Genomic DNA, 24,090 nt, shown 5'->3' on the forward strand with positions numbered 1-24,090 from the left:
TACTCTGTATCTAACCCCGTGCTGTACCTGTCCTGGGAGTGTTTGATGGGGGGGACAGTGTAGAGGGAGCTTTACTCTGTATCCAACCCCGTGCTGTACCTGTCCTGGGAGTGTTTGTAGGGGACAGTGTAGAGGGAGCTTTACTCTGTATCCAACCCCGTGCTGTACCTGTCCTGGGAGTGTTTGATGGGGGGACAGTGTAGAGGGAGCTTTACTCTGTATCTAACCCCGTGCCGTACCTGTCCTGGGAGTGTTTGATGGGGGGACAGTGTAGAGGGAGCTTTACTCTGTATCTAACCCTGCGCCGTACCTGTCTGACCCTTACCTTTCCCGCTGGTGCTCAGTGCACTGAGGGCGAGGGTTACCATTTCTACTCCATGTCCCTCCTCCAGGCACCCAAGGGCATGCTGGATCAACAAGCGCAGGGTGGCTGGGAGAGCGCGGATCTGATCCGAGACCTGGGGAGGAAAACAGAACAAGGGACGATGAATGGGTGAGACACGGGGAGGAGGACTGAGCAGGAACATAGCACGTAACAGGACCTCACAAAGATCAGAATCATTATAGAATCATAGAATCCCTACAGTGCAGGAGGCGGCCATTTGGCCCATCAAGTCTGTACCAACCACAATCCCATCCAGGCCCTATCCCCGTAACCATCCCCCCCACCCATATTTACCCTGCTAGTCCCCATAACACAATTTAGCACAGCTAGCTCATAAGATTATAAGATATAGGAGTAGAATTAGGCCACTTGGCCCTTGGGTCCGCTCCACCGCTCGATCAAGGCCGATTTGATTCTCAACCCCATCCTCCTGCCTTCTCCCCGTAACCCTTGGGTCCCCTTGTTGATCAAGAACCTCGGGGGGGCGACACGGTGGCACAGTGGTCAGCACTGCTGCCTCACACCACCAGAGACCCGGGTTCGATTCCCTGGCTTGGGTCAGTGTCTGTGCAGGAGCCCGCACGTTCTCCCCGTGTCTGCGTGGGTTTCCTCCGGGTGCTCCGGTTTCCTCCCACACTCCGAAAAGACGTGCTGGTTCGGGTGCATTGGCCGTGTTAAATTCTCCCCCGGTGTAACCGAACAGGCACCGGAGTGTGGAGACTGGGGGATTTTCACAGTAACTTCATTGCAGTGTTAATGTAAGCCTACTTGTGACTAATAAATAAACTTTGAACCTATGTCTTAAAGACACTCAATGACCTGACCTCCACAGCGCTGATTCACCACCCTGTGGCTGAAGAAATTCTCATCTTAGTTTTAAAGGTGCGTCCCTTCACTCTGAGGTTGTGCCCTCTGGTTCTGGACTCTCCCACTAATGGGAACATCCTCTCCACATCCACTCTATCCAGGCCTCGCAGTATTCTCGAAATTTTGATTAGATTACCCCCCCCACCACCCCACCATCCTTCTCAACTCTAACAAGTACAGACCCAGAGTCCTCAACCACTCCTCACAAGACAACCTCTTCATTCCAGCGATCATTCTTGTGAACCTCCTCTGGACCCCCTCCAAGGTGTGGAGGTGCCGGCGTTGGACTGGGGTTAAAAAGAACAGAAAGAACATAGAACACTACAGCACAAACAGGCCCTTCGGCCCACGAGTTGCGCCGATCACATCAACACCTATCTATAACCCCCAATCCCATAAAACCCCATATACTCATCCAGAAGTCTTTTAAAAGACCCCAGCGAGTTCGCCTCCACCACCACCGACGGCAGCCGATTCCACTCACTCACCACCCTCTGAGTGAAAGACTTACCCCTGACATCACTTCTGTACTTTCCTCCCCAGCACCTTAAACCTGTGTCCTCTCGTAGCGACCATTTCAGCCCTGGGAAATAGCCTCTGAGAATCCACCCTATCTATACCTCTCAACATTTTATAAACTTCTATCAGGTCCCCTCTCGTCCTTCGTCTCTCCAGGGAGCAGAGACCCAGCTCCCTCAACCTAACCTGTGAAGTCTCACAACACCAGCTTGAAGTCCAACAGGTTCATTTGTAGTAAACGCCACAAGCTTTCAGAACAGCCCGTTCCTGACGAAGGTTGTGGTGTTTGTTACAAATAAACCTGCTGGGCTTTAAGCTGGTGTTGAGAGACACCCTCCAAGGGCCAGCACATCCCTCCTTAGATAAGGGGCGCAAAACTGCTCACCGTATTCCAAATGGGGTCTGACCAAGTGTGAGGTTATCCACTTTGGCAGAAATAATAGTAGGAGGGATTACTATTTAAAGGGCGAAAAGCTGCAGCGTGCTACGGTGCAGAGGGGCCTGGGGGTCCTGGTGCATGAGTTGCAAATACCCAGTCTGCAGGTGCAGCAGGTGGTCAGGAAGGCGAATGGGATGCTGGCCTTCATAGCGAGGGGGATTGAATATAAAAAGCAGGGAGGTCTTGCTGCGGCTGTATAGGGCACTGGTGAGGCCGCAGCTGGAGTACCGTGTGCAGTTTTGGTCACCGTACTTGTGCAAGGCTATTTTGGCCTTGGAGGGAGTGCAGAGGAGGTTCACTAGGCTGATACCGGAGATGAGGGGGTTGGACTATGAAGAGAGACTAAATAGACTGGGTCTTCACTCAGAGTTTGGAAGGATGAGGGGGGGGGATCTTATAGAGATGTATAAGATAACGAAAGGGACGGATAGGGTAGAGGTAGAGAGATTCTTCCTGCTTAGAAAGGATAGCAGGATTCGAGGGCGCAGCCTCAAGATAAGGGGGGGGTGCAGTTTAGAACAGAGTTGAGGAGGAACTTCTTCACTCAAAGGGTGAGAGTCTCTGGAATTCTCTGCCCGTTGAAGTGGTGGAGGCTGCCTCGCTAAATATATTTAAGTCACGGGTAGATAGGTTTTTGACAGACAGGGGAATTAAGGGTTATGGGGAGAAAGCGGGAAAGTGGAACTGATCCACTTCAGGTCAGCCATGATCTTATTGAATGGCGGGGCAGGCTCGAAGGGCTAGATGGCCTACTCCTGCTCCTATTTCTTATGTTCTTATGACCAGAGCATTATACAATTTGCTGACGACACTGCCATAGTGGGTCGGATCTCAAACAACGACGAGACAGAGTACAGGAATCATAGAACCCTACAGTGCAGAAAGAGTCCCTTCGGCCCATCGAGTCTGCACCGAACACAATCCCACCCAGGCCCCACCCCCATATCCCTACATATTATACCCACTAATCCCTGTAACCTACACATCCCTGGACACTAAGGGGCAATTTCTTAGCACGGCCAATCGACCTAACCCACACATCTTTGGACTGTGGGAGGAAACTGGAGCACCCGGAGGAAACCCACGCAGACACGGGGAGAATGTGCAAACGCCACACAGACAGTGACCCGAGCTGGGAATGAGATAGAGAATCTGGTGAACCTGTGCAGCAACAGTAATCTCTCCCTCGATGTCAACAAAACGAAGGAGATTGTCATCGATTTCAGGAAGCTTAGTGGGGGGGGGCATGCCCGTCTACGTTGACTGGGGTGAAGTAGAAATGGTTGGGAGCTTCAGATGCCCAGATCACTGGCAACCTCGAAGAGTCAGCCACATTGCTGTAGATCCAGAATCACATGTAGGCCAGGCCAGGTAAAGGTGGCAGATTTCCTTCTCTAAGGAGGGTGGGGGGGGGGGGGGGGGGGGGGGAGCGGGTGTGACCTTCCGACTATTGGAGGTGAAAGTTCACGCAGACCCACCTGGTGCCAGAGGTGGCACACAAGCCCACGAGGGAAATCGGAAAAGCTCCCACAGACCGGCCCAAGGGCAGAGGCCAAAGTTTACACGGGACCACCCAAGCACAAGAGACGAAAGGTCCCTCTGAGCCACCTGGAATGAGATGAGAGCTCACACTGACGCACCTCAGGGTTATAGCTGAAAGGTCACGCAGAACTCCCTTCCCCACCCCCTCCCTTTCTTCGGCAGGGGATCAGAGGTGAAAGGTCACTCAGTCCAACCCGAGTTGGGAGTTGGGGAGGGTTGAATGTGAGGCAACATGGATTCGGAGGAGGGGGGGGACCAGAGGTGAAAGTTCACACAGACCATCGACACTCACCTTCTCAAAGACCCCAAACTCTCTCAGCTCCTCGCTCGCCAGCTTCAGGAAGAGAGGATTGTGGGATTCCTTCTTCGTGACCAGTTGCCTCATCTAGAGAAGGAGAACAACAAACATTTAGAATCGAACCTTTCCCCAACCCCGGATGTCCCTAAAGTGCTCCCACTTCATTGAAAACAAAAAGTGCTTTCATTATGTGGGGCGCTCCTGAACTCCAGGAATCACAATAGCCTATATTTTACACAGAAAGATCCCACAGACCTATCCTGGTCCCCAATGCCAACACTCCAGTTAAGAAAGCCCACCAACTCTCCTACTTTCTCAGAAGACTAAGGAAATTTGACATGTCAGCTACGACTCTCACCAATCTTTACAGATGCACCATAGGAAGCATTCTTTCTGGTTGTATCACAGCTTGGTATAGGCTCCTGCTCTGCCCAAGACAGCAAGGAACTACAAAGAATCAGGAATGAAGTCCAGTCCATCGCACAAACCAGCCTCCCATCTACACTTCCCGCACCCTGAGAAAAGCAGCCAGCATAATTAAGGACTCCACGCACCCCGGACATTCTCTCTTCCACCTTCTTTCATGGGGAAAGAGATATAAAAGTCTGAGGTCACGTCTCAACTGACTAAAAAGCAGCTTCTTCCCTGTTGCCAAAGAGACATTTGAATGGACCTACCTCGCATTAAGTTGATCTTTCTCTACACCCTAGGTATGACTGTAACACTACATTCTGTACGCTCTCCTTGCAGTTGATGTTGTCTACATGGACTTTACCCAGGTGTTGGACAAGGTACCACATGGTACGTTGTTGCACAAGGTTAAATCTCTCAGGATCCAGGGTGAGGTAGCCAAATAGCTACAAAATTGGCTTCTTGACAGAAGTCACAGGGTGGTTACAGGGGGGTGTTTTTCCAAACTGGAAGCCTGTGACCAGCGATGTGCCTCAGGGATTGGCGCAGGGTCCATTGTTATTTGTCATTCATATTAATGATTTGGATGAGAATATAGGAGGCATTGTTAGTAAGTTTGCAGATGGCACCAAGATTGGTGGCATAGTAGACAGTGAAGGAAGTTATCTCCGATTGCAACAGGATCTTGATCAATTGGGCCAGTGGGCTGACGAATGGTAGATGGAGTTTAGTTTAGATAACTGTGAAGTGATGCATTTTGGTAGATTGAACCAGGGCAGGACTTATTCGGTTAATGGTAGGGCGTTGGGGAGAGTTATAGAACAAAGATCTAGGGGTACAGGTTCATAGCTCCTTGAAAGCGGAGTCACAAGTGGACAGAGTGATGAAGAAGGTATTCGGCATGCTTGGTTTCATTGGTCAAAACATTGAATACAGGAGTTGGGACGTCTTGTTGAAGTTGTACAAGACATTGGTAAGGGCCACACTTGGAATACTGTGTACAGTTCTGTTCACCCTATTATAGAAAGGATATTATTAAACTAGAAAGAGTGCAGAAAAGATTTACTAAGTCGCTGCCGGGACTTGATGGATTGAGTTATAAAAAGAGGCTCACATCCGAGTGTCACAGTCACCCTGTTTCTCTCTCTCTCTCTCATACCCGGGTGTCACAGTCACCTTGTTCTTCTCTCCCTCTCTGCCCCTCGTCCTCTCACACCCGGGTGTCACAGTCACTCTGTTTCCATCTCTTGTCCTTGTGGGAGAGAAGAACTGAGTTCAATAAGGAGACCACCGGGGGAGGGGAGGGGAGGGTGGGCGGGGGACAGGAAAATTAGCTCATTATCAACACCACCCTCCTTGTGGACTGGCTGTCCCTGCACATGCATGAAATAGACAGCGCAGACAAAAGGTGGACGTTTCACTATAATCGATCAACAGAACACAACTGAACGTCCTTGCTAAAAGCACTGAAACTGTAACAATGACATGATTAAGTGACCATCGTCTGAACAGATATTCGTTCCATCTTCATTGAAGTGACATCTTTAATGTCACTAAAGATTATGACATTACCGATGAGATGTCATTAAACAGCTATCGTCTCGGGCTATCTCTTTGTATCCTATGTAAATAACTTACTGGTTTGCGTGACTAGAAGCACCTTTACTAGAAGTTGGAAGGGTGCTCTACAGAAAAGCTGGCTGTACACAACTGAGCAGAACAGACTGAAGAAGCCTTACAAATATTTCAGTTCCCTTCTCGTTATCAATAAGGAGAAGTAAAGGGTCCATCAGTTGCGAATGCTGCATCTGAATATCTTTTTAGCTCTGACACTATCTCACACCTGGGTGCCACAGTCACCCGGTTTCTCTCTCTCCTTCTCACACAGGGTGGTCGCAGTCCCCCTGTTCTGTCCCTCTCTCTGCCCCGCACCCTTTCACACCTGGGTGTCACAGTCACACTGTTTTTCTCTCTCTCTCTCTCTCTCCCTTGCTCTTTCACACCCGGGTGTCACAGCCAACCTGTTTCTCTCCCCCTCGCCCTCTCACACCCAGGTGTCGCAGTCACCCTGTTTATGTCTCTCTCTCTCTCTCTCCCCCCGTGCCCTCGCACACCCTTGTGTCACAGTCGCTCTGTTTCTATCTCTCACCTCTGTTGCATGGAATAGAATAGAATCTCTACAGTGTAGAAGGACGCCATTCTGCCTATCGAGTCTGCCTATTAGCCCATTATCAACACCACCCTCTTTGTTGACTGGCTGTCCCTGCACATGCATGAAATAGACAGCGCAGACAAAAGGTGGATGTTTCACCATAATCACAATCCCATCCAACCCTATTCCCCTATGTGGGAGAGGAGAACTGAGCTCAACAAGGGTCTGCCGGGATAAGGAAAATTTGCTCATCAGCAGCAGCACCCTCTTTGTGAGCTGCACATGCATGAAATAGACAGCACAGATAAAAAGATGTATGTTTGATAATAATCAATCAACAGAACACAGCTGAATATCCTTGCTAACAGCACCGAAACTGTAATAATGACATGATTAAGTGACCATCGTCTGAACCATCCGCCCACCACACTCACCTGGTTGTTGAAGGCCGACTCCTCCAGCTTCTTCCCGTACAGGGCCAGCCTCCTCCGCACGATCTCTGACCGGTCGAGTGGCTCCAACGCGCCCAGGTGGATGCTGACGGACTCCCGGCGCCGGGACAGGGCCCGGTGTAGCGGCGAATCCTCCGTCACGCTCAGCACCAGCGTGACTCGCTGAGAAAGGAATGAAACACGGCAGCTCAGATGGCCGGCTTGACGAGACTCCCAGACACAACGAGGGTGGGGGGGGGGGGGGAGGAGGTGTTCACACAAAGGGAATGAGGGCAGAGCACGCATGAAAGGGGGCAGCGGGCACCCATGAGAGATGGGTCTTGGGAGGAGGAAGCGCCTGAGACAAACCAAGAGCGCAAGTGCAGGGCGGGGGAGGGGCCCAGGTGGAAAGAGAGTTAAGTTAAAAAGTGTATTCATTTGTGTCACAAGTAGGCTTACATTAACACCGCAATGAAGTTGCTGTGAAAATCCTCTTGTCGCCACATTCTGGCATATGTTCGGGTACATGGAGGGAGAATTTAGCATGGCCAATGCACCTAAACAGCACATCTTTCAGACTGTGGGAGAAACTGGAGCACCCAGAGGAAACCCATGCAGACACGGGGAGAATGTACAAAATCCACTCAGACAGTGACCCAAGGTGGGAATCGAGCCCAGGTCTCTGGCATGGTGAGGCAGCAGTGCTGACCCCCCTGAGCCATCATGCCACCCCCAGAGAGCGCGATGCAGAGAGAGAGAGAGAGAGCACACGAAGATACTCACTCGAGGCAGACGTTCCGGTATCCAGTCGGACGTGCGTTGCTCATTCCCGGTTTGGACACAGTCGGCGCCGTCAATAATCAGCACCAAGTGCCTACGTGGCTGGGAATGTGCAAATTGGTCCAAGAGGGAATGAAACACCAAGACCAGACCTCTGTAAAAGAAATTCAGAGTTTTTAATCTCAGCCAGCTCAACAGTGACTCCGTACCGACACTGAGAAATCCTTACTCTCCTGAATAAAGAGTGACTGATGCCCTACAGAAAGCATCCTTTCCAGATGTATCACAGCTTGGTATGTCTCCTGCTCTGCCTAAGACCGCAAGAAACTACAAAGGGTCATGAATGTAGCCCAATCCATCACTCAAACCAGCCTCCCACCCATTGACTCTGTCTACACTTCCCGCTGCCTCGTAAAAGCAGCCAGCATAATTAAGGTCCTCACGCACCCTGGACGTTCTCTCTTCCACCTTCGTCCGTCGGGAAAAAGATGCAAAGGTCGTAGGTCAACCAACTCAAGAACAGCTTCTTCCCTGCTGCTGTCAGACTTTTGAATGGACCTACCTCGCATTAAGTTGACCTTTCTCTACACCCTCGCTATGACTGTAACACTACATTCTGCACCCACTCCTTTCCTCCTCGGTCTACGGTATGCTTTGTCTGTGTAGCGCGCAAGAAACAATACTTTTCACTGTATCCCAGTACTTGCTACAGAGAGAGTACAGCAAAAGGTTTACCAGGCTGATTCCTGGGAAGGCAGGTCTGTCATACGAGGAGAGACTAAGTTGGTTAGGATTGTATTCACCGGAGTTTAGAAGAGTGAGAGGGGATCTGACAGGAACTTATAAAACTCTAACAGGGTTAGATTCAGAAAGAATGTTCCCCATGGTGGGGGGAGTCCAGGACGAGGAGGGTCATAGATTGCAGAGAAGAACATAAGAAATAGGAGCAGGAGTAGGCCAACTAGCCCCTCGAGCCTGCCCCGCCATTCAATAAGATCATGGCTGATCTGTCGTGGCTCAGTTCCACATTCCCGCCCTCTCCCCATAACCCTTAATCCCCTCTCTTATCAAAAACCCATCAACCCGCGTCTTAAAAATATTTAGCGAGGCAGCCTCCACCACTTCAACGGGCAGAGAATTCCAGAGATTCACCACCCTTTGAGTGAAGAAGGGGTAAAACCTTTCAGGACTGAGGTGAGGAGGAATGTCTTCACCCAGAGGGCGGTGAATGTGTGGAATTCGCTACCACAGAAAGTAGCTGAGGCCAAAACGTTGCTTGATTTCAAGGAGAAATTAGATGTGGCTCTGGGGACTAAAGGGATTGAGGGATATGGGGAGGATGAGGGCTGAATGGCCTCCTCCTGTGCTTCTGGTTTCTATGTTTCTCTCCACCCGAGCTACGACTGTAACACTACATTCTGCACTCTCTCCTTTCCTTCTCTATGAACGGTATGCTTTGTCTGTAGCACGCGCGCGAGAAACAATACTTTTTCACCGTCTCCCAATAATACAATAGATCTGAAGACTGCGTACGGCTACCACCGGTACCCCGCTGACACCCTGGTGAGCGAACCGGGACGGCGGCCCCCTCACCTGTAACTCTGCGGCACATCCTGCCGCCGTTCCAGCCTGTCGGCGAGCTGCCCGCAGAGCCGCTGAAGCATGCGGGCGCCGTCCTGGGCACCCTCGCTGGCCGCTGTGAAGTGGAAGAGGAGGTCAGTGGGCCCAGGGCACTTGTCCTGTTCACGGAGGGCGAGCTGGGACACCAGGCTGGCCTGCAGAGAGGAAGGGGAAGTGTGAGTATTTTTTGTGAGGTGGTGGTGGTGGGGGGGGGGGGGTGTGTGTGTGTGTGTGTGTGTGTGTGTGTGTGCCCTGCCCGCCTGCCCGAACCCACGCGGGTGGGCTTCTAGCGGAATTCCGCCAAGGTCATCGGTCATTGGGGTCCGTGTTCCACCATCGAGTAACAAACTTGTGGTCAGCGCTGCTGCCTCACGCCGCCTGGGACCCCAGGTTTGATTCCTGGCTTCGGTCACTGTCTGTGCGGCATCTGCACATTCTCCCCGTGTCTGCGTGGGTTTCCTCCGGTTTCCTCTCAGTCGTGCTGGTTAGGTGCTAAATTCTCCCTCAATGTAACCCGAGCAGGCGCCGGGCTGTGGCGACCGGGGGATTTGCACAGTAACTTCATGGCGGTGTTAATAGAACATAGAACACTACAGCACAAACAGGCCCTTCGGCCCACAAGTTGCGCCGAGCACATCCCCACCTACCTCTCAATCCCATTAAATCCCATGTACTCATCCAGAAGTCTCTTAAAAGACCCCAGCGAGTTCGCCTCCACCACCAACGACAGCAGCTGATTCCATTCACTCACCACCCTCTGAGTGAAAAACTTACCCCTGACATCTCCTCTGTACCTGCTCCCCAGCACCTTAAACCTGTGTCCTCTCGTAGTGACCATTTCAGCCCTGGGAAATAGTCTCCAAGAATCCACCCTATCTATACCTCTCAACATCTTATAAACCTCTATCAGGTCGCCTCTCAACCTTCATCTCTCCAAGGAGAAGAGACCGAGTTCCCTCAACCTATCTTCATGAGGCATGCCTCCCAGTCCAGGCAACATCCTTGTAAATCTCCTCTGCACCCTCTCAATAGCTTCCACATCCTTCCTGTAATGAGGCGACCAGAACTGCGCACAGTACTCCAAGTGGGGTCTAACAAGGGTCTTATAAAGTTGCAGCATTACCTCCCGACTCCTAAACTCAATCCCTCGATTAATGAAGGCCAGTACACCATACACCTTCTTGACCACATCCTCCACCTGCGAGGCCGATTTAAGAGTCCTATGGACCCGGACCCCAAGATCCTTGTGCTCTTCAACACTGCTAAGACTCCAAACCTTGATATTGTACTCCTGCATCCCATTGGTCCTGCCAAAATGGACCACTACACATTTACCTGCCTTGAAGTCCATCTGCCACTTCCCCGCCCAGTCTTACATCCTATCTACGTCACGCTGCAACTTCTGACATCCCTCCAGACCATCCACAACTCCACCGACCTTCGTATCGTCGGCGAACTTACCGACCCATCCCTCCACTTCCTCATCCAGGTCATTTACGAGAAATGACAAACAGCAAGGGTCCCGGGACGGACCCCTGGGGCACTCCGCTGGTGACTTAATGGAAAGACTACTTTGTGAAACAAATAAATAAACTTTAAACCTTCCTTCCTTCTCCCCACTCACTGCATTCCTCCCCCCCCCTTCACTCCCCCCCCCCACCCCCTCACTGCCCCTGGAATTTGGTCTTGACCAAGGGGTTGGGGTGGGTGGTGGTGGTGGTGGTTTGGGAGGTGGGGGGGGCGGGTGATGGGTTTGGTGGGGGGTGGGGGGTGGGTGGGTGGTGGTGGTTTGGGAGGTTGGGGGGCGGCGGGGGGGGGGTGATGGGTTTGGTGGGGGGGGGGGTGGGTGGTGGTGGTTTGGGAGGTGGGGGGGCGGGTGGTGGTGGTTTGGGAGGTGGGGGGGGGGGCGGAGGGGGTGATGGGTTTGGTGGGGGGGGGTGATGGGTTTGTGGGGGGGGGGTGATGGGTGGTGGCGGTTTGGGGGGTGGGGGGTGGGGGGGTGATGGGTTTGGTGGGGGGGGGTGGGTGGTGGTGGTTTGGGAGGTTGGGGGGCGGGGGGGGTGATGGGTTTGGTGGGGGGGGGGTGGGTGGTGGTGGTTTGGGAGGTTGGGGGGCGGGGGGTGATGGGTTTGGTGGGGGGGGAGTGGGTGGTGGTGGTTTGGGAGGTGGGGGGGCGGGTGGTGGTGGTTTGGGAGGTGGGGGGGGCGGGTGGTGGTGGTTTGGGAGGTGGGGGGGGCGGAGGGGGTGATGGGTTTGGTGGGGGGGGTGATGGGTTTGGTGGGGGGGGTGATGGGTGGTGGCGGTTTGGGGGGTGGGGGGTGGGGGGGTGATGGGTTTGGTGGGGGGGGGGTGGGTGGTGGGTTTGGGGGGGGGCGGGTGATGGGTTTGGTGGGGGGGGGGTGGGTGGGTGGTGGTGGTTTGGGAGGTGGGGGGGGCAGGGGGGTGATGGGTTTGGTGGGGGGGGGTGGGTGGTGGTGGTTTGGGAGGTGGGGGGGGGCGGAGGGGGTGATGGGTTTGGTGGGGGGGGTGATGGGTTTGGTGGGGGGGGTGATGGGTTTGGTGGGGGGGGTGATGGGTTTGGTGGGGGGGGTGATGGGTTTGGTGGGGGGGGGTGATGGGTGGTGGCGGTTTGGGGGGTGGGGGGTGGGGGGGTGATGGGTTTGGTGGGGGGGGGTGATGGGTGGTGGTGGTTTGGGGGGTGGGGGGGTGATGGGTTTGGTGGGGGGGGAGGGGGGGGCGGGGCGGGGGGCCGAACGCACGGAACGAGCTCCGGAAGATTCTGTACCATGAAAGCGGTCTTGCCCTCGCTAGGCCGGCCGTGGAGGACGAACAGGCCTCCTTCCCGGCGTTCCCGGATGGCGGCCGTCGTGGCAGAGAGTTGCCGGAGCCTCCCGAACCTCTGGCAGGCCTGCTCCTCCTGGAAGGCCTCCTGCAGGGCGTCCTCTTCCCCGGCCGATCCCTCCGCCGTCCGCTCGCAATCCTCCTGCGGGAACCCGAAAAAAAAAACATAGAAATAGAAAACAAACCGGGTCGGCTGAGCGCAGCGGGCGGGCCACAACACCGTGCCGTGAATCACGTCGGGGACGGTCCCCGTTCCCCAATCCCTCAGGCTGCCCGGTGTCCGCCCGAGAGAGTTAATCCCCCCCCCCACCCCCAATCGGCTGCTGGTTGGGGACTGGGGACTGGGAGGCACAGTGGGTTAAGCACTGCTGCCTCACGGCGCCAGGGACCCGGGTTCGATTCCCGGCTCGGGGTCACTGTCTGCGTGTGGAGTTTGCGCATTCTCCCCGTGTCTGCGTGGGTTTCCTCCGGGTGCTCCGGTTTTTTTTCCTCCCGCAGTCTGAAAGATGTGCGGGTTAGGCCGATTGGCCGTGCTAAGAAATTGCCCCTTCCTGTTAGGGGGATCAGCGGGGGAAATGTGTGAGGTTAGGGGGACAGGGTCTGTTGTTGTCAGTACAAACTTGATGGGACGAATGGCCTCCTTCTGCCCTGTAGGGATTCGGTGATGTTTCTAAACAAGGAGATCAACTCTGGACACGATACTCCAGATGTGGTCTCACCGTCACCCTATACAATCGCAGCCACACTTCCTGAGCGTGTATCTCCCTGGGGTTTGGCGGGGGGCGGGGGTAGGGGTGTTGGTGTGGGTGGTGGTGTTGGTGTTGGTCGTAGGCTGCGGGGCGAGGGGGGGAATGGGAGTTCGGGGGGGGGGAGGGAGGGAGTTGAGGGGGGGAGGAGGGAGGGAGTTGAGGGGGGGAGGAGGGAGGGAGTTGAGGGGGGAGGAGGGAGGGAGTTGAGGGGGGAGGAGGGAGGGAGTTGAGGGGGGGGAGAGGGAGGGAGTTGAGGGGGGGGAGAGGGAGGGAGTTGAGGGGGGGGAGAGGGAGGGAGTTGAGGAGGGGGAGGGAGGGAGTTGAGGAGGGGGAGGGAGGGAGTTGAGGGGGGGAGGGAGGGAGGGAGTTGAGGGGGGGGAGGGAGGGAGTTGAGGGGGGGAGGGAGGGAGTTGAGGGGGGGAGGGAGTTGAGGGGGGAGGGAGTTGAGGGGGGGTGCGGGGGGGGGGGAGGGAGTTGAGGGGGGTGCGGGGGGGGGGGGAGGGAGTTGGGGGGGTGCATCTCCCCAGGATGGGGGGAGTGTGCTGGGGGACACACTGGGTAAAGGGGGGAGGTGTATCTTCCCAGGAAGGGGGAGTGTATTGGGGGAGACAGTGGGTAAAGTGGGGGGTGGGGGGCGCGGTGTGTATCTCCCTGGGATGGGAGGGGAGGGTGTATGGGAGGATAGTGGGTAAAGGGGAGAATGTACCTCCCAATCAACAAAGATGTGCGGGTTAGGTGGATTGGCCATGATAAATTTTCCCTCAAGTGTCAGGGGGATTAGCAGGATAAATATGTGGGGTTGCGGGAATAGGCCCTGGGTGGGACTCTGGTCGGTGCAGGCTCAATGGGCCAAATGGCCTCCTTCTGCACTGTAGGGGTTCTTATGGATGTTTGATATTTGTTTTGTTAGTGTCATAAGTAGGCTTACATTAACACTGCAATGAAATTACTGTGAAAATCCCCTACTCGCCACACTCAGGCGCCTGTTCGGGTACACGGAGGGACAATTTAGCACGACCCAATCCACCTAACCAGCACGTCTTTCGGACTGTGGGAGGAAACCCACACAGACACGGGGAGAACGCGCAGAGTCCGCACAGGCAGTGACCCAAGCCGGGAATTGAACCCGGGTCCCCGGCGCTGTGAGGCAGCAGTGCTAACCCACTGTGCCACCCGTGGGGCGGATGGACACAGGGTTTGAGATGGGGGGGGGGTCAGTCACTTACCTGGCAGTACTGACTGACGATGGCCTTCCAGAGGGCGTTCAGGACGCTGACTCCAAACTCCTCCAGTCCCTTCAGGTAAGGCTCCCCCTTCACTTGCCCTCCCCACTCACTCTGGTAGCTGCAAACAAAGAGCCTCTCGTTATCATTAGGTATTAATAAAAATGACGTGTCAATCCTTCTCGAGCCAGCTGGTCACAGATGATGGAAAACAGGGTGGGGAGCCGGTGGGGTGGGGGGAGTCTGGGGGTGCGGGGAGCCAAGGGAGAGGGGCAGGGCTGGGGAAGATTTGGAGCAGGCTGGAGACTAGGGGAGAGAGAGAGAGAAGGGTGGGGCAGTGAGGCAGAGGAAAGTGAGGGAGAGAAAAAGAGAGAAGAGAGGGAGTGAAAGAGATGCAGAGGAGGGAAGAAAGTGAGGGAGTACATAAGAACATAAGAAATAGGAGCAGGAGTAGGCCATCTAGCCCTTCGAGCCTGCCCCGCCATTCAATAAGATCATGGCTGATCTGTCGTGGCTCAGTTCCACTTTCCCGCCCTCTCCCCATAACCCTTAATCCCCTCTCTTATCAAGAACCCATCAACCCGCTTCTTAAAAATATTTAGCGAGGCAGCCTCCACCACTTCAACGGGCAGAGAATTCCAGAGATTCGCCACCCTTTGAGTGAAGAAGTTCCTCCTCAACTCCGTTCTAAACCGCCCCCCCTTTTATCTTGAGGCTGTGCCCTCTCGTCCTACTGTCCTTTCTGAGCGGGAAGAGTCTCTCCACCTCTATCCTGTCCATCCCATTCATCATCTTATACGTCTCAATGAGATCTCCCCTCATTCTTCTAAACTCCAACGAATACAAGCCTAGTTTATTCAGCCTCTCCTCATAGCTCAACCCCCTCAACTCCGGTATCAGCCTAGTAAACCTCCTCTGCACTCCCTCCAAGGCCAAAGGGTAAGGGGGGGAAATATGGACAAGGGGAGAACGGTGAGAGAGCGAGAGTGAGAGTGGAAGGGAAGGACAGTGAGAGAGGCTACGAGATTCAGAGAAGGGGTAAAGAGGAAGAAAGCGCACGAGAGAGAGAAATAGAGAAGAGGAGGAGGAAAGTGAGGGAGAGAGTGGAGGAGAGAGTGATAGAAGGGGAGCTGTGGAGAAGGGGGAGACAGTGAGAGAAGGTGGTGGGGGGGGGGGGGGGTTGTTGGGGACAAGGTGTGGGGGTTAGGGGCAGCAGTGCTAACCACGGTGCCACCCCTAAATCTGCAGGGGGGTAGGAATCCGAGGGAAAGGGGGGGGTAGGAATCCGAGGAAAGGGGGAGGTAGGGTGAGCGTGGGGAGGACCACGTGAGGGGAGTCCCGGGGAGGAGGGGCATCCCACAGGACGCGATACCAGAAGCAGAACCTATTTCTGCGCGGGCAATACTTTCTCATGCACTGGAGGGGTTGCAGAGGAGATTTACCAGGACGCTGCCTGGGGTGGAGCACTTATAAAAAGAGAGGCTGGGTAGGCTCGGGTCGCTTTCTCTGGAGCGGAGAAGGCTGAGGGGGTGACCTGACCGAGGTGTTCACGACTACGAGGGGCACGGACAGGGTGAAGACGGAGCAACTGTTCTCCTTGGTTGAAGGGTCAGTTACGAGGGGACATAGGTTCAAGGTGAGGGAAAGGTGGTTTCGGGGGAAACGTAAGGAAAGTCTTTTTTGACCCAGAGGGTGGTGAGAGTCTGGAATGCGCTGCCTGGGAGGGTGGTGGAGGCGGGACGCCTCACATCACTTAAAAAGTATCCGGACGAGCACTTGGCACACCATAGCATTCAGGGCCGTGGGCCAAGTAGCACGGCTGCCTCACAGCGCCAGGGGACCCAGGTTCGATTCCCGGCTCTGCGTGGAGTTTGCACATTCTCCCCATGTCTGCGTGGGTTTCCTCTGGGTGCTCTGGTTTCCTCCCACACCCCAGAGATGCGAGGGTTAGATTGATCGGCCGTGCTGAATTGCCCCTTAGTGGGAGATGAATTGTGGGAAATAAATATATTGTGGGAAATCCCCTTAGTGGGAAATAAATAAACTGATTAGGGATAGTCAACACGGTTTTGTGAAGGGTAGGTCGTGCCTCACAAACCTTAGAGTTTTTTGAAAAGGTGACCAAAGAGGTGGATAAGGGTAAGGCAGTTGACGTGGTGTATATGGATTTTAGCAAAGCGTTTGATAAGGTTCCCACGTGGTAGGCTATTGCAGAAAATGCAGATGCACGGGATTGAGGGTGATGTAGCAGTTTGGATCAGGAATTGGCTAGCTGATAGAAGACAGTGGGTGGCGGTCGATGGGAAATATTCAACCTGGAGTTCAGTTACAAGTGGTGTACCTCAAGGATCTGTTTTGGGGCCACTGCTGTTTGTCATTTTTATAAATGACCCAGATGAGGGTGTAGAAGGATGGGTTAGTAAATTTGCTGACGACACCAAAGTCGGAGGAGTTGTAGACAGTGAGGATGGATGTTACAGTTTGCAGAGGGACATAGACAAGCTGCAGAGCTGGGCCGAGAGGTGGCAGATGGAGTTTAATACGGAAAAGTGTGAGGTGATTCACTTTGGTAAGAATAACAGGAGTACAGAATATAGGGCTAATGGAAGGACTCTTAGTAGTGTTGACGAGCAGAGAGATCTCGGGGTACATGTGCATAGCTCCCTGAAAGTTGGCACCCAGGTTGATAAGGTTGTTAAGAAGGCGTACGGTGTGTTAGCATTTATTGGTAGAGGGATTGAATTTCGGAGCCGTGAGGTCATGTTACAACTGTACAAAACTCTGGTGCGGTCGCACTTGGAGTATTGTGTACAGTTCTGGTCGCCACATTATTAGAAAGTTGTGGAGGCATTGGAAAGGGTGCAGAGGAGGTTTACCAGGATGTTGCCTGGAATGGTGGAAAGGTCTTATGAGGAAAGGCTGAGGGACTTGAGGTTATTTTCGTTGGAGAGAAGAAGGTTATGAGGTGACCTGATTGAGGCATACAAGATGATCAAAGGATTGGATAGGGTGGACAGTGAGAGCCTTTTACCTCAGATGGTGATGGCTAACACGAGGGGACATAGCTTTAAATTGAGGGATGATAATTATAGGACGGATGTCAGAGGTAGGTTCTTTACTCAGAGGGTAGTAAGGGCGTGGAATGCCCTGCCTGCAGCAGTTGTGGACTTGCCAACTTTAAGGGCGTTCAAATGGTCAGTGGATGGGCATATGGATAACATTGGAATAGTTTAGGTTAGAGGATCATTAGATTGGTTCCACTGGTCGGCGCAGTATCGAGGGCCGAAGGGCCTGTACTGCGCTGTAATGTTCTGTGTTCTATATCTGAGGATTGAGAGCAGCCATCATCTACTTACTTTTCGAGTACCAGCAACCCCGCTTCCTTCACGTGACTCTTCAAATCCGCAACCCTCGCTTTCGCTTCCACAGACTCCGCGGCGAAGTCCGGGATCCATTGCTCTGGTAGTGACCTGGACAAATATAAACCTAGGACATCAGGAGCAGGGAGAGCTGTACACAATCCCAATGGACCCAAACCCCTTCCCATTCACTCCCACTGTACACAATCCCAATGGACCCAAACCCCTTCCCATTCACTCCCACCGTACACAATCCCAATGGACCCAAACCCCTTCCCGTTCACTCCCACTGTACACAATCCCAATGGACCCAAACCCCTTCCCATTCACTCCCACTGTACACAATCCCAATGGACCCAAACCCCTTCCCGTTCACTCCCACCGTACACAATCCCAATGGACCCAAACCCCTTCCCATTCACTCCCACCGTACACAATCCCAATGGACACAAACCCCTTCCCATTCACTCCCACCGTACACAATCCCAATGGACCCAAACCCCTTCCCATTCACTCCCACCGTACACAATCCCAATGGACCCAAACCCCTTCCCATTCACTCCCACTGTACATAATCCCAATGGACCCAAACCCCTTCCCATTCACTCCCACCGTACACAATCCCAATGGACCCAAACCCCTTCCCGTTCACTCCCACTGTACACAATCCCAATGGACCCAAACCCCTTCCCATTCACTCCCACTGTATACAATCCCAATGGACACAAACCTCTTCCCATTCACTCCCACTGTACACAATCCCAATGGACCCAAACCCCTTCCCGTTCACTCCCACTGTACACAATCCCAATGGACCCAAACCCCTTCCCATTCACTCCCACTGTACACAATCCCAATGGACCCAAACCTCTTCCCATTCATTCACTCCCAATGTATACAATCTCAATGGATCCAAACCCATCCCATTCATTCCCACCTAGACAACCGCAAGGACCATGCACATTTTTGGACACTAACGGTCAATCTAGCATGTTCAATGAAACTAACCCCCACATCTTTTGGGCTGTGGGAGCGCTTAGAGGAAACCCAGGCAGACATGGGGAGAACGTGCAGATTCTGCACAGACTGTGATCCAAGCCAGGAATCAAACCTGGGTCCCTGGCACTGTGAGGCTGTGTTAACAACTGCGTCAACCCGGGGCGCCACCATCTGCTCCAATTGGCTGTGCTCACGGACACAGGGGGACTGGATGACAGCGACAAAAGAACGGTGTGTCATTTCACCCTCTGCACTCTCACCTACCTCAGTGCAGCAGGGTCCCGAGTGTAGAAGAAAGACCTTTGGTTTGAGGGGTCCTCATTCAATCGCAAGAACTGCATGATTTCCAACTCAGTGATGGAGCGGCATTCCGGGTAGGACTTAACCTGGGGAGAGAGAGAATGTCGCACTGTCGTTTATAGTAATGAGAATATAGGGGGCATGGTTGGTAAGTTTGCAGATGACACCAAGATTGGTGCCACAGTGGACAGTGAAGAAGGTTATCTCCGATTGCAACGGGATCTTGATCAATTGGGCCAGTGGGCTGACGAATGTCCATTAATGACGAATTAATTTAGGTAAATGCGAGGTGATGCATTTTGGTAGACTGAACCAGGGCAGGGCTGACTCAGTTAATGGTAGGGTGTTGGGGAGAGTTACTGAACAAAGAGATCTAGGGGTAGAGGTTCATAGCTCCTTGAAAGTAGAGTCCCAGGTGGACAGAGTGGTGAAGAAGGCATTCAGCATGCTTGGTTTCATTGGTTTTAATATTCAAAGTCATAACATTCAAAGTTTATTTATTTATTAGTAACAAGTAAAGCTTATATTAACACTGCAATGAAGTTACTATAAAAATCCTCTAGTCTCCACGCTCTGGCACCTGTTCAGGCGCACCGAGGGAGAATTTAGCGTGGCCAATGCACCTGACCAGCAAGTCTTTCGGAGTGTGGGTGGAAATCCGAACACCCAGAGGAAGCCCACGGGGAGAATGTGTAAACTCCACAAAGACAGGGACCCAAATCAGGAATCGAACCCAGGTCCCTGGCGCTGTGAGGCAGCAATGCTAACCACTGTGCCACCATGCCGCTCTTGTACAGGAATTGGGACGTCTTATTGAAGTTGTACAAGACGTTGGTGAGGCCACACTTGGAATACTGTGTACAGTTCTGGTCACCCTATTATAGAAAGGATATTATTAAACTAGAAAGAGTGCAGAGAAGATTTACTAGGATGCTACCAGGACTTGATGGATTGAGTTATAAGGAGAGGCTGGATAACAAAGAGGGAGGGTTGACGGGGACGGGGAGCGGGGAGGGGGGAGGAGACGGGAATGGAGTGACAGGAAGGGAGGGGAGAGGGGAGGTGGATGCGGGTAAAATGGTGGGGGGGGCACTCCAGGGAATTTTCTTACCCACTCGAACTGAGGTAAGTTGGGCAGGAAGTATTCCTGCAGCACCTGCCCATAACGCTCCCCCAGGATACCCACAAAGAGCTGGCAGCGTGTAACCTCTGTCAGACACAGCTCCAACTGCCTGCAGAGAGAGAAGGAGGAAAGTGTCAGCACAGAGGGAGGGAGACAGAGAGAGACAGAGAGAGACAGAGAGAGACAGAGAGAGACAGAGAGAGACAGAGAGAGACAGAGAGAGACAGAGAGAGACAGAGAGAGACAGAGAGAGACAGAGAGAGACAGAGAGAGACAGAGAGAGACAGAGAGAGACAGAGAGAGACAGAGAGAGACAGAGAGAGACGGGTGACAGAGACAGAGAGAGACGGGTGACAGAGACAGAGAGAGACGGGTGACAGAGACAGAGAGAGACGGGTGACAGAGACAGAGAGAGACGGGTGACAGAGACAGAGAGAGACGGGTGACAGAGACAGAGAGAGACGGGTGACAGAGACAGAGAGAGACGGGTGACAGAGACAGAGAGAGACGGGTGACAGAGACAGAGAGAGACGGGTGACAGAGACAGAGAGAGACGGGTGACAGAGACAGAGAGAGACGGGTGACAGAGACAGAGAGACGGGTGACAGAGACAGAGAGACGGGTGACAGAGACAGAGAGACGGGTGACAGAGACAGAGAGACGGTGACAGAGACAGAGAGACGGGTGACAGAGACAGAGAGACGGGTGACAGAGACAGAGAGACGGGTGACAGAGACAGAGAGACGGGTGACAGAGACAGAGAGACGGGTGACAGAGACAGACAGAGGGTGACAGAGACAGACAGAGGGTGACAGAGACAGAGGGAGAGTGAGAGGGTGACAGGGCAGAGAGAGAGAGAGAGAGAGAGAGAGTGACAGGGCAGACGGAGAGAGAGAGAGTGAGTGACAGGGCAGAGAGAGAGAGAGAGTCGGGGCAGATGGAGAGTGAGAGAGAGTGACAGGGCAGACGGAGAGTGAGACAGTGTGTGTGACAGGGCAGACGGAGAGTGAGACAGTGTGTGTGACAGGGCAGACGGAGAGTGAGAGAGTGTGTGTGACAGGGCAGACGGAGAGTGAGAGAGTGTGTGTGACAGGGCAGACGGAGAGTGAGAGAGTGTGTGTGACAGGGCAGACGGAGAGTGAGAGAGTGTGTGTGACAGGGCAGACGGAGAGTGAGAGAGTGTGTGTGACAGGGCAGACGGAGAGTGAGAGAGTGTGTGAGACAGGCAGACGGAGAGTGAGAGAGTGTGTGTGACAGGGCAGACGGAGAGTGAGACGGGGCACTGACCTGTTGCTGCGAGATTCCTCCTCAGTGATCCCCCAGCGCAGATCCACCTCCTGGACTCGGACAAAATGTCGGGCAGCTCGGGCTCGTAACTCAGGGAACACCGGAGCGGACAAGGAGGTCCCGCTCCGACCGCATATCCCGGAACGTCGAGGAGACAAAGACACGCACTGTCCGCCACCTGGGGGTGGGGGGGGAAACAAGGGGGAGCGCGGTGGGGGGGGGGGGGAACAAGGGGGTAAAGTGGGACACATTAGGCAACACATAGAGAGACAGCTGACTGACCCCCCCCACGACACCCGCACTGACTGACCCCCCCCCCAACGACACCCGCACTGACTGACCCCCCCCTCCCACGACACCCGCACTGACCGAGCCCCCCCCCAACGACACCCGCACTGACTGACCCCCCCCCCCGCGACACCCGCACTGACTGACCCCCCCCCCGCGACATCCGCACTGACTGACCCCCCCCCCGCGACACCCGCACTGACTGACCCCCCCCCCGCGACACCCGCACTGACTGACCCCCCCCCCGCGACACCCGCCACTGACTGACCCCCCCCCCGCGACACCCGCACTGACTGACCCCCCCCCCCACGACACCCGCACTGACTGACCCCCCCCCCGCGACACCCGCACTGACTGACCCCCCCCCCGCGACACCCGCACTGACTGACCCCCCCCCCCAACGACACCCGCACTGACTGACCCCCCCCCAACGACACCCGCACTGACTGACCCCCCCCCCAACGACACCCGCACTGACTGACCCCCCCCCCCAACGACACCCGCACTGACTGACCCCCCCCCCGCGACACCCGCACTGACTGACCCCCCCAACGACACCCGCACTGACTGACCCCCCCCCCGCGACACCCACACTGACTGACCCCCACCCCCAACAGACACCCGCACTGACTGACCCCCCCCCCCCAACGACACCCGCACTGACTGACCCCCCCCCCGCGACACCCACACTGACTGACCCCCCACCCCCAACGACACCCGCACCTGACTGACCCCCCCCAACGACACCCGCACTGACTGACCCCCCCCCCCGCGACACCCGCACTGACTGACCCCCCCCCGTGACACACGCACTGACTGACCCCCCCCCCCGACACCCGCACTGACTGAGCCCCCCCCCGCGACACCTGCACTGACTGACCCCCCCGTGACACCCGCACTGACTGAGCCCCCCCGCGACACCCGCACTGACTGACCCCACCCCCCCCACAACACCCACACTGACTGACCCCACCCCCCCCCACAACACCCGCACTGACTGAGCCCCCCCCGCGACACCCGCACTGACTGAGCCCCCCCGCGACACCCGCACTGACTGTCCCCCCCCCGCGCGACACCCGCACTGACTGAGCCCCCCCGCGACACCCGCACTGACTGAGCCCCCCCCGCGACACCCGCACTGACTGACCCCCCCCCCCAACGACACCCGCACTGACTGACCCCCCCCGCGACACCCGCACTGACTGACCCCACCCCGACACCCGCACAGACTGACCCCCCCCCACGACACCCGCACTGACTGACCCCCCCGCGCGACACCCGCACTGACTGACCCCCGCCCCCACGACACCCACACTGACTCACTGACTAACACTCCCCCACCCCAACACCTACATTGACTGACTCCACCACCACCAACCCCACCGATACCACACTCAGGCAGTACCTCAGTTTTGGAGTCAAAAGCAAAGGGCCCAGCGCTGTTGTCTCTACCACCTTCGGGCTCCGGCCTCCCTCTCGGGCTCTCGGCAGTCGGAAGATCTCATCGATCCGATCCACGTGCTCCAGGAGTCGGGAGGATCCGCGCCACACACAAACCTGGAGCGGACAGCACGTCAATATTCCCAATCCACTTGCAACAAAGCTCCCTCTACACTGTCCCCCATCAAACACTCCCAGGACAGGTACAGCACGGGGTTAGATACAGAGTAAAGCTCCCTCTACACTGTCCCCCATCAAACACTCCCAGGACAGGTACAGCACGGGTTAGATACAGAGTAAAGCTCCCTCTACACTATCCCCCCATCAAACACTCCCAGGATAGGTACAGCACAGGGTTAGATACAGAGTAAAGCTCCCTCTACACTGTCCCCCCCATCAAACACTAACAAGAGGTAAACCATTATATCACTCTTCTCTCACCTTAAAATTTGGTCGCTGTAACCCGAGAGGAAGACATCATTTTTGCATCCATTGTCACCGTCTTGAACACTAAAACAGATAAAGAGCATGTTAATACAGGTGGCAGCAAACTTACTGAATTTGTAATCTAATTTTCATCTAATATAATTTACAGATGCACTATAGAAAGCATTCTTTCTGGTTGTATCACAGCTCGGTATGGGCTCCTGCTCTGTCCAAAGACCGCAAGAAACTACAAAAGTGTCATGAATGTAGCCCAATCCATCATGCAAACCAGCCTCCCATCCATTGACTCTGTCTACACTTCCCACTGCCTCGGGAAAAGCAGCCAGCATAATCAAGGACTCCACGCACCCGGACATTCTCTTTTCCACCTTCTCCCGTCAGGAAAAAGATACAAAAGTCTGAGGTCACGTACCAACCGACTCAAGAACTGCTTCTTCCCTGTTGCCATCAGGCTTTTGAATGGATCTACTTCGCATCAAGTTGATCTTTCTCTACACCCTAGCTTGACTGTAACACTACATTCTGCACCCTCTACTTTCCTTCTCTATGTCAGTCTACTTTGTCGTGTATAGTATACTTTCAGTGCAGCT

General features: G+C 54.5%; 1 protein-coding gene across 1 annotated transcript in view; it reads right to left on the bottom strand.

Moving 5' to 3' along the window:
- LOC145340291 (telomerase protein component 1-like) overlaps positions 1-23,153 on the bottom strand; it is a gene marked incomplete at its 3' end in the record, with an annotated part of 53,180 nt that extends 30,027 nt beyond the window's left edge. The window contains exons 1-12 of the mRNA XM_080184733.1: positions 23,019-23,153; positions 21,326-21,503; positions 20,027-20,147; positions 18,880-19,001; positions 17,614-17,727; positions 14,261-14,378; positions 12,230-12,427; positions 9,418-9,599; positions 7,828-7,978; positions 7,048-7,227; positions 4,045-4,137; positions 326-458 (exon numbers count right to left, since the gene is read on the bottom strand). Coding sequence (XP_080040859.1) covers positions 326-458; positions 4,045-4,137; positions 7,048-7,227; positions 7,828-7,978; positions 9,418-9,599; positions 12,230-12,427; positions 14,261-14,378; positions 17,614-17,727; positions 18,880-18,956 — 1,246 coding nt within the window. The remainder of the gene's footprint in view (positions 1-325; positions 459-4,044; positions 4,138-7,047; positions 7,228-7,827; positions 7,979-9,417; positions 9,600-12,229; positions 12,428-14,260; positions 14,379-17,613; positions 17,728-18,879; positions 19,002-20,026; positions 20,148-21,325; positions 21,504-23,018) is intronic.
- Positions 23,154-24,090: the final 937 nt, after the last annotated feature.

Source organism: Carcharhinus amblyrhynchos, unplaced genomic scaffold, assembly GCF_965287045.1.
Source record: "Carcharhinus amblyrhynchos unplaced genomic scaffold, sCarAmb.v2.hapA scaffold_902, whole genome shotgun sequence".
NCBI classification, from domain to species: domain Eukaryota; kingdom Metazoa; phylum Chordata; class Chondrichthyes; order Carcharhiniformes; family Carcharhinidae; genus Carcharhinus; species Carcharhinus amblyrhynchos.